The 13048-nt window shown below is 51.7% G+C and overlaps 1 protein-coding gene across 2 annotated transcripts in view; it reads right to left on the reverse strand.

Moving 5' to 3' along the window:
• Spns2 (SPNS lysolipid transporter 2, sphingosine-1-phosphate) overlaps positions 1-13048 on the reverse strand; it is a 42247-nt gene that overhangs the window by 2024 nt on the left and 27175 nt on the right. For both annotated transcript variants that reach the window (XM_070001740.1, XM_070001739.1), the window contains exons 3-11: positions 11479-11615; positions 5810-5961; positions 5534-5600; positions 4031-4173; positions 3188-3340; positions 2887-3076; positions 2519-2584; positions 589-687; positions 335-498 (exon numbers count right to left, since the gene is read on the reverse strand). In XM_070001740.1, the coding sequence (XP_069857841.1) occupies positions 335-498; positions 589-687; positions 2519-2584; positions 2887-3076; positions 3188-3340; positions 4031-4173; positions 5534-5600; positions 5810-5961; positions 11479-11615 (1171 nt within the window). The remainder of the gene's footprint in view (positions 1-334; positions 499-588; positions 688-2518; positions 2585-2886; positions 3077-3187; positions 3341-4030; positions 4174-5533; positions 5601-5809; positions 5962-11478; positions 11616-13048) is intronic.

The raw sequence follows: 13048 nt of genomic DNA on the forward strand, positions 1-13048 counted from the left end.
CAGGGGTGGGGAGGGAGAGAGAGAAAGAAGAGTAAAGAAGAGAAGTCAGAGAATGAGAAGACAAGGAAGGGGGTGGTCCCAGTCCTAAAAACCCTTAACTCTAGAGGAAAACATTCATCTAAAACCCTACGAATGGGCCTGGCATCTGCCAGCCCGAGCCACCATGGGCTGGGCATGTGACACATGCTGCGACCTGGGGAAGGCCTAGGCACCGGCATAGGTGATATATGTCTGCTCACATGCGTGCATGGGCATAGAGTTGGCCAGCGTCCCCCACCCTCACCTCAGGGCTTGACAGGGTGTCAAGGTGGCAGGCCCACCCTGCCCCACTCACTGCTGCTCAGCCTTGGCACGGTCACTGAGGAAGAAGAGGGCGGTGGCGAGGAAGAACATGCCGCCCAGGACCACCACGAAGGGGCAGAGCATGAGGGCATAGCCCAGGCTCAGGAACTCCCAGAGTGGAGAGTCCTTGGTGCTCTGGCGGATCAGGTCTGAGATCTGTGGGGATGAGGTTGGTAGGCATCAGGGCAATGTCATCTCCTAAGCCCCCAGCGCTCCCGCCAGGCCAGCCCCACTGCAGCCACTCACAAAGCCGATGAGGTAGGGGCTTCCAGCATCCCCCAGCAAGTGGGAGGTGAAGCTCTGTAAGGCCACCGCGGTGGCCCGTCGTGTGGGGATGACCACGTACTGTAGGAGGAGACAGGTCAGTGCAAGGTCCCAGGCCCACCCAGAGCCTCACAGTACCCACACTCCTCTCCACCACATCCAGTCCCAGGGAAGACAACCTGGTGTCCACTGGTTCCATCTGTACAGGCCTTCAACCCAGAGCTGTTCTGTCAGCGCTGCTCTCTCCCTGAGACCTCTCCCACTGACTTCTGGTGGGGAGCCAAGGCCTGTGATCCAGGGGACACTGAGGCCCAGAGAAGCATTATTTCTTTTCCATCTTTTCCACTCTTCCTAACTTCCCTCTTATTTTTTTCTTCAGAGTCATGCTGCATAGCCTAGGCTGGCCTTGAACTTGAGATCCTCCTGGGAAGACTTTATTTTTGAGGGGTCATCCATGAGATCGGTAGCTCTGCAGCTGCCTCTCAGGTCTGTCAGCCCTTGCCCTTCCTTCTCAGAAATTAAATACCTGCCTTGGCTCCCCTCCATGAGGACCAGGCAAGGCCAAGGCTGGCCTAGAGGACAGGGTTTTGAAACAAAGCCCTAAAGGAGCCTCTACTTGAACCTGTGAGCACTCTAGCCCCACTGCTGGACCCCAGAGCCCCATCAGACTAGGCTGGCCGTGACCTTCCTTCCCCAATTCTTAGTCAGACAAGAAGAGTTAGTCACAGCCCCAGGGTGCACCTGGCTCCAGCAACCTCATAGATGCCAGCCATGGTGGACAAATGGCAACAGCAGCCAGAGCCCACAAGACCCCACACAGGGAGCAGGGATGGAGTGATCTGGATCAGATGAGATTATGTGGCCCTGTTTCCAGCAATAACTAGTCACTTAGCTTTTACACTTCATAAACTGGGACACGATTTCCCTGGACTATACGCTTTCAGCAGCCATCAGGGGCTGGCCAGCATCCAGGGCCCTTGACCCAGAGTGCTCCCCTTGATTCAGAGAAGGGTTGACCTCACCAAGCCCCAGAGTCACCCTCTCCCTCCACCCCCCCACCCCACAACTTCCATCCAATCTACCATCCCAGATCAGGAGAAAACAGATATAGGAAAGGCCAGGCAAGGTAAGGCAGCCTCCTGAAGCAGAGAGGCAACTAGGGTTTTCACAGATTCTGACCACCTGGGCTATTTCTATATGTTCTATATCCAACACCTCCCTCTACCCAGCACCTTGAGCATCCTTCCTCCCCAATCCCTGCACCTCCTATCATGCTCCAATGCCAGATTCCTCCTAAACCTGAGGGTCCTGAAGAATCAGAACAGGAGTCACACCCAGCCCTACCATTCCTACCCCTACATGCCCTCCCAAACCCCACAGCCTTGTAAGTCACTAGGCCCACAGTCCCTCCTGGTTTCTTCTAGGCTGCTATCATCCCTGCTCAGGGACACAGCCCCTGCTGACTGCTCTGACGGCCCTTTGTCTCTGGCTAGCCTAGTCTACAGCCCATTGTTGGTCCTGTGAAGACGGCCTCTGTGTGCCCAGTCCAGTGGCAGGCACTCAGTAGGCATTCCTAGGACCCAGGCTGAGCACAGAACGCATGGCCACTCAGCCCCCAGGGGAGGAGTGCTGGCAAGCAGGGCCACCTCAGTGCCAGCCTGGCACCACCAGCCTCCCAGACACAAACCTGAGCCTCAGGGAAACCCCACCCCCACAGCTCACCCATTTGCCCACTCAGTTCAGCTTCCATACCCGCTCTGATTGAAGGCCTTGAATCTCTGACCCCCTCTCCCTACCTCTGGGTTCACCTCCCTGGCCGCCCTCCCCCCAAAGCCCTCCCTTTACCCCTCCCCAGCTGGCCTATGAGGACAATAGGCTTGGGTCTACAGGAGCCGACTGCAGCCTGGCTTACCATGAGGATGTCTGCCGTGATGGCCCAATTGGAAAACAGCAGGGTCTCCCCAATGAAGATACAAATCTACCAGGAGAAAAGAGAGAGACCATCAGGCAGAGAGCCCCCAAAACCTCCTCCACCTCTCCAGAAGGCCCATCTTCTCATCTCAGGCACATGAGGAACCAGTGCATTATTCAGCAACTTCAAGCCATGCCCATAGCCCTGAAGGGTGACCCAAGCCCCTCCTTGGAGTGGTAGGGCTGGCTGTGACTCCTGTGAAAGGTCCTGATTGGGGCAGGGGCAGCAGCTAGAGGTCCGGCAAGTCAGACTGTATTTCCAGCCCAGCTCCCCTCAGCCCCCTACTGCCCGCCCCCCACACTACTCACATAGGCGCCCACAATGCTGCTCTTGGCAGCCACAAAGATGAGGCAGATGAAGATGGAGGAGCCCAGCATGCCCACAGCACACACCAGCGGGTCGGCCCTCTGGGTCCTCAGGCGGCACCAGCGTGTGGCCCCTGCACCCGTGACCACACCCAGGAAGCCAGTAAAGCAGGTGATGGCCCCAAAGATGAGGCTGTGGGGTCAGAGAACAGCAGGGCATGAGTAGGGGAGGGCCACAGCGAAGTCAGAGGTACTCCCATGCCATGTCCTATGCTACCCCGGGGCCCAGCTCTCCAGGCTGCACCTGTCCTTGGCCCCACACGGTGGGCTGTTGCACATCTCTGCTGTCTTCTGCACAACTTGGGCACGGTGCAGGTAGAGTGGGATCCACATGCCCAGGGCTCCTGTGGCGAAGGACACGGCTGATGTGGCCAGGGAGGAGAAGACATAGCTGCGACTGAGAAGAAGCCAGGGTAGGACACTGAGCTAGGGCAGGACCTCTTTTTAAACTTTTTTTTTGTTGTTGTTGGTGCCAGTACTGGGGCTTGAACTCTGGACCTGGGACTCTTAGCTTTATCACTCAACACTAGCCCGCTACCATTTAGCCACAGCTCCACTTCTGGACTTCATTATTGGTGGTGTTCTTGTTATTGCTAAGTAGTTGTACAAACAGGCTACAATTCCATAAGTTAGAGTACAATGCGTCTTGGTCAACATCACCCCTTCCACTTCCAGAGTTTTACTGGTTAATTGGAGATAAAAGAGTCTCAAAGACTTTTCTGCCTGGGTTGGCTTTGAACTAGAATCCTCAGATCTAAACCTCCTGAATAGCTAGGATTACAAGGGTGGGCCATGGGCACCTGGCTTAGGCAGGACTGCTTTGATGGCAGTAGGTGGTCCTGGGGGAGCCCCTTTTCCCCCAGACTGCTGTCTCACCCTTTCTCCTTACAGAAGACCTGAAATGCCTCCCTCACAGGCTCAGTGTAAAGGTTCAGACTACAGGCGTCATAAACACTAATGGACAAAACATCACTCTCAACCCTGCAGGCAGCCGAGAGGGCAGTGGGTTCATGGGAAGGTACAGGTGGGCTCTCCTGAAGGCAGAACCCTCTCATCACAGCACCAGACTCCTCCCACCAAGACTTACTTTCTGATCAAAGCCTTCATGTCTCGGAGCCATGAGGTCCGTGCCTTGAGCTGCCCTCCAAGCTGGTCTGCGTGGCCTCTCTTAGTGACTGGGACCAGGATGAGGATGAGTGTTCCTGTGATCATGCCCAGGACAGGAGACACCTGGCAGGGAGGGAAACATGAAGACAGGACACACCAAATTGGCTCTGTCTCAGCTGCACCAGGAGGCGCTCAGGCAGGCTGCACCTTCTCTGGGGTCTGGGAACCAACCTTCCTCGGGGATAAAATCTGCCTTCTTGACAGGGCTACTGAGCAAAGCCACTGGGAAGAGTTCAGTAAAGGGCTGGAGATTCAAAGTGGACTGTCCAGATAGGGGAAGGGGGTACAAAGGAGACTGACAAACTGAAAGAAGGGAGGGAAGGAAGGAGGAGGGAAGGAAGAGAAGGATGAATGGGTGGGTGGATGGAAGAGGGAGAAGAGAGGGCTGAACAGATAGTGGAGAATAACTGGAAGGACAGACAGATGGGTGGAAGAAAAACTGATAGATGTGTGGTTATATGGGTGGGTGGGTGGGTGGGTAGTTGGAAGATGGATGATAGATGGTAGAGCAAGATAGATAGATGAAAGGCAGGGAACCATGGCTTTGAAAAAGCCATGACTGTGACTTTCTGGACATAAGGAGTCAGTCCAACCCTTGGGACTGGAAATGTTCCCTGGTGGGTTTCTTGCCTATAGGGTCCTGGAACTTGTACCTGATAGGTCAGGAAGACCAGCCCTTGGTAAGGGCCTCTTTGGATCTTCTCTGAGTCTGGCCTCATGACAATAACAGACTCTCCAAGGAGTCAGGCCTCTCTCCAGTCTTGGCAGGCTGGATTTCAGCATACTAGCCCATAAGAAAGAGAATCTACCCTCTCCCTGCTACACTGCCTGTCCCCCCGCCCAGGGACTCCAAGCCTGGGGAGTTCCTTGCATGCCACTCCCTCTAGCCCCCCACCAAGAAATTCCACGGAGGTGCTTCCTTCCTGCTTTTGAGGAAAAAACACTTTGTCTTAAGTTTCCGCTCCTCAGAGAGACTGGGGATCTCTGTTTCCTCTGATTGCACTGTCCTAGAGCTGTGCTAACTTGCCCCAACTCTCTGGCAGGTCAGGAAGTGGCTCCAGACCCCAAGGGCCTCAACACAGAGGTCTGGTCCCAGCCCACGGCTTACACAGAGCCAAGGCTGGAAGCAGGAAGCTGCGCTGTGGCCCTGGAATTTCCTGACATAGTGAGAGAATCCCGTCCTCTCAACCTGGGATTCCTGGGGGAGGTTCCAGCCCTGGAACTGTGGCCCAAGGGTGTGGGGCTGTCTGAGCCGCAACATCTCAGTTTAAACTGGTCTAGAAGGACAAGGCCTCAGAGCCCAGGCTGTCAAGGGAGGTCAAGGCCTGATCCCCAGCTGGGTTTGGGCTGGGTGAGACCCTCTGGGAAAGCCTGGGGAAAGGATTGGACTGGGGGACCTTATAGGAGGGGACCTAGGCCTTACCCGCAGAGCCCAGTGCCAGTCTCCAGCCGCCTGCTTCACACTGGAGCCTGTAATATACCCCAGGCCACTGCAGAGAAGATGGACACACATCAGCTCAAGCAGAGCAGAGAAGGTGTGGGAGGGGAAGTGCCCATGGACTAGGCAGGCCACCTGCCCCCTTCCCTACCCTCATTCCCCCCCCTCCCCGCCCCAGCCAGAGGGTCTGGGAGTTCTCCAAGGCTGATCTCCGCCCCTGCCCCCCTGCCCTGTGTGTCTGATTAATGAATTCCCACTCACCTGCCCAGCGGGATGGCAAAGTAGAAGACAGACAGCATCAGTGTGCGTGTGTTCTTGGTGAAGAGGTCGCCGATGATCGTGGGTGCAATGGTGGAATAGCTGGCCTCACCGATGCCCACCAGCCCCCGGGACAGGACCAGCAGCCAGAAGTACTGTGGGGCCAGGGGACAATGCTAAGGCGCCTCCCTACCCTCCAGCTTGCTCACTCTTGTCCCCATTTTGTCCCTATGGAGTCCAGATGGAGCTCAGGCCTGACCTCGGCATGTCCCACAGAGCCTGGTCATGCGGGGCTTCAGAGTATCCCTCTGTAGGGTGGGTCTGACAGGGCTGGAAGTCCCCAGCAGTATGAGCCAAACCATCCTTCTCAATCCTCATAGCCCAGAGATAGAAGTCCACAGAGCCAAGTCCACCTGCTCCCGGCCCTACCTCAAGAGCTACGAGGCATACTCATTCTGTGTCCCTCCTTCAAGTAGGGTGGCTGGGTAAGCCTGGCAGCCCAGGGTGGGAAGTGGGCAGGATGGCCCTGTGGTTCAGAGTCTGTCCCCCCATGGGCACAGCTCCCAGCTGAGCAGCAGGGAGGTGTGGTGCTGTGCCAGCTGTTGGTGGTCCCCCCCTTTGATGTGGACCTGCCCCATCAGGCCCTCCAGCTGCCCAGGGCCTGAGAACACAGCCTGGCCATCATTCCCCAGCCCCACCCTGACCACCCATCCGGCCAAGCATCACCCACATCTAGTCCTCCCCAGGGTGTCCCCATGCACTCTGTCTAGTTGCCCATCTAGCTCCTAGCTGGCACTTTGGTGGCAGTGCTGGCCTTCCATCTTGACCCCTCTTGCCCTCCCTGGCTCCTGAAGTGTTTCTTTTCCTGGGGAATCTTCTGCCTACAGCCACTGCCTATTGTTCTGTTCAGTTGTCTTTTTTTGTACTGGATTATATTTGCTTTCTCTACAGTTCAGCGGTGGAGCCTTTGTTATCTGAAGCACTGGTATTTTCTGTCATTTTTCTACTTTGTTTATGGAGGCTTTTACCATTCACAAGCTTCCTGATGGTTTGAATTTGACGCTGTCAAATCTGTTCATTTTGAGCCAGGTGTGATGAGTGCTCATACCTGTAGTCCTAGCTACTCAGGCGGTTGAGATCTGAGGATCCCAGTTCAAAGCCACTGTGTGGGGGTGGGGGTGGGTGGCGGGAGAGTCTTGTACTCAATTAATTTCCAGCAAAAATCTGGAAAAGGTAAATTGCTAGATATGAATGAAAAAGCTAAGGGAGACTCAAGAAAACATAACTGTTCATTTCCCCCTAATATCTTGTTCAAGAAGGCCTACTCCAATCCTGGAGTATTCTATTTTATTTTTTTAGAAAGAATGGGAGAGATGCAGCAATCATTCTCAGCACCAGCAGGCAGAAGGTCTTCTCTGTTCCCACTCCTCCCATAGCGCCCCACCCCCTCCAGTCTACTGTAGACTTATCACAGCACCATCTCTGCTTAGTGTCATAAATAATGCTTAGTGTCTTTGGTGTGTAGTTGCTGGCACTCGGCCTTGAACTCAGGGCCTAGGTGCTGTCCCTTAGCCTTTTCACTCAAGGCTGACAGTATACTACTTGAGCCACACACCTCTACTTCTGAGTTTTGGGGATTGAGTGGAGATAAGACTCATGGGCTTTCCTGCTTATGTTGGCTTGAGCTGCAATCCTCAGATTTCAGCCTCCTGAGTAGTTAGGATTATAGGCATAAGCCACTACTAGCACCTGACTTGTTTAATGTCTTCTGTGTGCTTGGATCAAATGAACAGAAGAGGGACCAACTCATGCTCTTATCCTTGCTTTTTCCTCCTTCTTATGAGACTCATTCATGAGTGCTAGGTAGTGCAGCTCTCATCATTCTTCTGCTATCCAGCGTCTCTCAGTATGAACAACACTCCATTTCTCTGCATGGGCCCTGTGGCGGTCATTTGATTGTCCCTCTTTTTCCTAGCACTGTCTTGCAGTGAGCATCCTTGTCCACAGACAACCACAAGCTGGAGTTTCTCTCTTGGCTGTATTCCTGCAAGTGGAAGGCTAGGCCGTGCGGGACACAATGAGAATTTTACAGTTTCTTGCCATTCTGCTCTCCAGAGGAGTCTAGTAATTTACACTCCCCACAGCAGCCCAGTCAGGGATTCTCCACAGCTGTACTAACACTTGTATTGTCGGCCTTTTTAATTGTTGCCAATCTGATGGGTGTGAAATGGTATCTCATTGTTGTTTTAATTTGCATTTCCCTGATTACTAGACAGGCTAAGCCATCACTTCCTACATTTATTGGCCATTTGGGTATCTTCTGCAATAGCCTGTAACTATCCTTGACTCATTTTTTCCCCACTAGCTTATTTGTCTTTTTCTTGTTGATTTATAGTTTTGGATTTCCAGAGCTTGCTTTCCCTTTCCTTTCCCCTTTCTCTGGAGTTCATTCTGCAGAGAATACAGATCAAACATTTTCTTTGTAGTTGTTGTTGTGTTATGTGCAGGTCTTATGGCCTTGAACTACTCACTTGGCTTTTATGCTCAAGGCTGGCATTCTACCACTCAAGCCATACATCTACTTCTGGCTTTTTGCTGATTAACTGGAGCTGAGTCTCACAGACTTTTCTGCTTTGTCTGGCTTTGAACCTCAATTTTTTTTTTTGACATGGGCTTAAACTCTGGGCCTGGGTACTGTCCCTGAGCTCTTCAGCTCAAGATGAGTGCTCTACCACTTGAGCCATAGCACGCCACTTTCAGTTTTCTGGTGGTTAACTGGAGATAAGAGTGTCATGGACTTTCCTACCCAGGCTGGCTTTGAATCCTCAGATCTCAGCCGCCTGAGTAGCTAGGATTACAGGTATGAACCACCGGTGCCCAGCTCAATCTTCATTTTTTAGCCCACTTAAATAACTGGGATTATACATATAAGCCACCAGCACCCAGCCCAAACTTATTCTCTAGCCAGATGGGTGATTCGTGTTCTCTCTGAAGCACTGTTTTAGTGCAACTTTCACCCTCCATAGTTCCCAGTAGACACCAGGACTCAACTGCATATATCTGTTAGTCTAGCCCTTGGCAGCATTCATTAGAACAGCTGTTGTTTTGAGGGGAAGGCAATGGAAAGTGTGCATGAGAATGAATATAGTCCAAGTACTTGATCTGCTACATGAAAACAGAAATAAAACCTGTTGAAATCGTCTTCTTGGGAGGAAGATGAAGAGATGAAGGGGGCTAGGTTGATGAGGCACATTATATGTCTACGTAGAAACATCACAATGAAATCCCCTTGTACAACTAATGTATGCTAATAAAAGGGGGGGAAGAGAGAAAGAATAGCAGTTATTCTGATAACTGATAGGAAAGCACTCCCCCTTCATTGTTTTTCACATTGTTCTTGGCTGTTCCTGAGCTTTTTCTCTGCCAAATTAACTTCAGAATCCCATTACCAAGGTCCACCAACAATCCCTATGGGACTCAGACTGATAGCAATGAATTCACAGAAGAACTGGGAGTGATCTGATTCTCTCTCTGCCTCTGCTCCTCTGCTCTCCCCAACTCGACCCATAGGGGCAAAGCCTGGTATCACAGGCCTGGATCCATGGTCAGCCCCGGAGCAGCTTCCAGGCCAAGGCCAGGGGCCAGACAAGGCCCAGGGTTGCCTACCAGCTTCTAGCTCAGGCTTTTACTGTGGCCACTAGGCTTCACCTGGCACTGGGCCTGGATCTGTCTTGGGTCTGACACCCCACCATCCCCCTGCCATGAAGCAAAGCTGTTCCCTGTGAAACTGCCAGTTCTCTCTGCCTTCCCTTCCAGCAGCATATCTGATCCTGCCATCCTTCTTCAAATTCTTCCAGGGCTCAGCTCTGACCCAGAAAGAAATCCTCACTTCTAATCTAGTACTTGAGGCCCTCTGTGACCTGGTCCCTGCCTTTCCTCTGGCCACAGCATCCTCACCTCACTCCCAGCACTCTTCACGCCAACCTTCCTTCTTTCATCTCTTTCTGTAATAGCTGTCATGTGATTTTCCACCTCTGCTTGAACATTCCCAGCGATGGAAAGCTCACTACCCTCACAAGGCAATGTAGCTCCTCTTTGAAAGAAAAAAACTGGAAGTGAAGATTTGGTGAACAGTTGTCATAATCCGGGATGTGAGTGTGTGTGTGTGTGTGTGTGTGTGTGTGTGTGTGTGTGTGTGTGTGTGTGTGTGTGTGTGTGTGTGTGTGTGTGTGTGTGTGTGTGTGTGTGTGTGTGTGTGTGTGTGTGTGTGTGTGTGTGTGTGTGTGTGTGTGTGTGTGTGTGTGTGTGTGTGTGTGTGTGTGTGACCTGGGGCTTGAACACAGGGCCAGGGCACTGTTCCTGAAGTTTTGCACTCAAGGCTAGACTTCTACCACTTAAGCCACAGCTTCACTTCTGGCTTTTTGATGGTTAATTGGAGAAGAGACTCATGGACTTTTTTGGCATAGATAGCTTTGAACAATGATCCTCAGGTATCAGCCTTCTGAGTAGCTAGGATCATAGGCGTGAGCCCCAGGTGTCCAGCTTATTCCCAGTTACATTGGTGAGGAAAGCCAAGTGCTGGTGGCTCATACCTGTGATCCTAGCTACTCAGAAGGCTGAGATCTGAGAATCGTTGCTCAAATCAGCCTGTGAAGAAAAGTCCATGAGACTCATCTCCACTTAACCAGCAAAAAGCCAAAAGTAGAAGTATGACTCCATCAGTAGAACACCAGTCTTGAGTATAAAATGCCAAGCAAGAGTGCAAGACCCTAAATTCAAGCCCCAATACTGGTGTGCAGGCATGCACACACAAAAGACTCACTGATGAGGAAATAGGCTCAGAGAGTTGGAGTAGATGTCCCCAGGTCACAAGGCTGAACCAAGTGGGATGTTTAAGTCCAGGACTGCCAGAAGTGAGGGTGAAACACCTTTTTTTTTTTTTTTGAATAACAAACATTTATTCAGAAATGGAAAGTGATACAGTCAAGTCTGTTTCTTAATGCCTTTTTCTCTCCTCAAAATGAGACACAGTAGGGGAGTAGGGGAGGAGGGCACAGCGCTGCCCACCACCCTCTCCTGTTCCCCAAGAAGACAGTTGTGAAACACCTCTATATTGAGCTGACACTTGCCTTCCTGAGTCTTGTATGCACAGAATGAGCTGCTTACCAAAGAGCAAACTCAGCCAGGTACCAGTCGCTCATGCCTATAATCCTGGCTACTTGGGAAGCTGAGAATGAGAGAATCATAGTTCAAGGCTAACCTAGGCTGAATCTTTGAGATTCTCATCTTAATGGAAGAATCTGTGTGTGCTGGCACATGCTCATCATCCAAGCTACCATCGGGAGTCTAATATAGGTAGATCATGGTCCGGTATGTGCTGGAGCAGGAAGCAAGACCCTATCTTAAAATGACCAGCACAAAAAGGACTGGAGACATGGTTCCTGGGTGGCACTTGGGGCTGCGAGGCCTCGAGCAGGGTCAGTGTGGAGAGGCCCTATGTCTGCAGGATTGAATTAACAATACATGGCAGAGGTCCCGCTGCTTGCACTGGGGAGGCACTGCTAGGTTTCAAGCTATGGAGCCAAAATCTTCCACCTAGAACATGGACCCGCTACCTATCTGATAGGCAAGGAACAGGGATGGGTGTGGGGTAGCAGGGACTCAGGCCTTACCTGCTGAGGGATGAAGGAGCTAGAGAAGGTGACTGCCGACCAGAAGAAAATGCCGCAGCTGAGGATCACCTTCCTGTTGAAGCGGTCACCCAGGTAGCCAAAGATAGGGGCGGCCACCATGAAGCTGCAGATGAACACTGTGCAGAAAGAGGAGAGCTAGAAGGAGGCCCAGGGTTCTTCGGGCCAGGCCTACCCACCCATACTGACTTGATCCAAGTACCCATGAGAGAAAGCCAGTCCTGAAGCGGGGGCTGAGGACACAGACCAGGGAAGGCAGCCTGAGTGGGCTGTGCCCAACAGAGGGGCACAACTGGCTTAGGGTTGGTGGTGGGGAGAGTGATTCCATCCCTTTGGTGCCTGTTCAGCTTGTTTGCTGATGGTGAACCCCCAAACATCAAGAGCAATGGCAGAGCCCACTGTAGTATCCTGAGTAGCTTCTCACCCGTCATGCCCCTCAGAGATGAAGAGACACTCAGAGCGCACAAGTGACTGGTAAGCACTGAAGGCGATAATTTGTCCATTGGACGACAGAGCCTCTGTTCCTTATGTTTTGTCACGTGGCTCTCTTTGCACCCTGAGGTAAATCTCTTGCCCTCAAGGAACTTCAGCAAATCAGGGCAGCAGAATCACAAGAGAGGCCACAGAGGCTTTCCTGATGGTTAAACTCTGTCACTCATTCATTCACTCCTTCAGTCAGTCACTCAGCTATGCATTTGTTCATTCATTCACTCATACATTTGTCATCCATCCACTCAACAAATGACAATGATAAAATCTGATGATGAAATATATCACTGAACTAAACAGACAAAATTTCTTCATTCTCAGAGCTATCAATCAAGTGAGGAGAAACAGACCATAAACAAATAACATAAAAACATAGCATATGGGACTGGGAAGGTGGCTCAGTGGTAGAGTGCTTGCCTTGCATGCATGAAGCCCTGGGTTCGATTCCTCAGCACCACATAAGCAGAAAAAGTCAGAAGTGATGCTGTGGCTGAAGTGGTAGAGCACTAGCCTTGAGCTGAAGAGCGAGGGAAGTATCCAGGCCCAGAGTTCAGGCTCCATGACCGCCAGTAAATAAATAAATAAATGAAAACATAGCATATGTTGGTGACATATATATAGAGGCAATAAGTGCTAAGCAGGAAAAAATGGCAGAACCAGAAGCGATACAAAATTGTGTGTGCGTGCATGCATGCATAAGAGGGAGAGCATACAGATGTTACAATTTTACATAAAAGAGTCAGAGAGAATGACATTTCAGCAAAGACCAGAAGAAAGTAAGGAAACAAATTATTCTGATATGAATATCAGGCAAGAAGAGCAAGTGCAGAGGCCCTGAGGCAGGCAAGTACTTAGCATATTTGAGGGACAACAAGGCAGCCAACATGGTTGAAGCAGTGGAACTAAGGAAAAGTTGTGTGTGATCTGGTTGTGGGGTGAGGGGTGGGACCTCGGGGCCCCCTGTGACTGGCCTGGCTGCCGAGGAAAGGGGTAAAAGGTTGCCATGCAAAGGAGTGGTATGACCTGGTTTTGTTCTTCCAGAACCAGAGAGCAGTGGGTTTTA

This window comes from Dipodomys merriami, unplaced genomic scaffold (assembly GCF_024711535.1).
Source record: "Dipodomys merriami isolate MVZ:Mamm:240054 unplaced genomic scaffold, mDipMer1.0.p SCAF_59, whole genome shotgun sequence".
NCBI lineage: Eukaryota > Metazoa > Chordata > Mammalia > Rodentia > Heteromyidae > Dipodomys > Dipodomys merriami.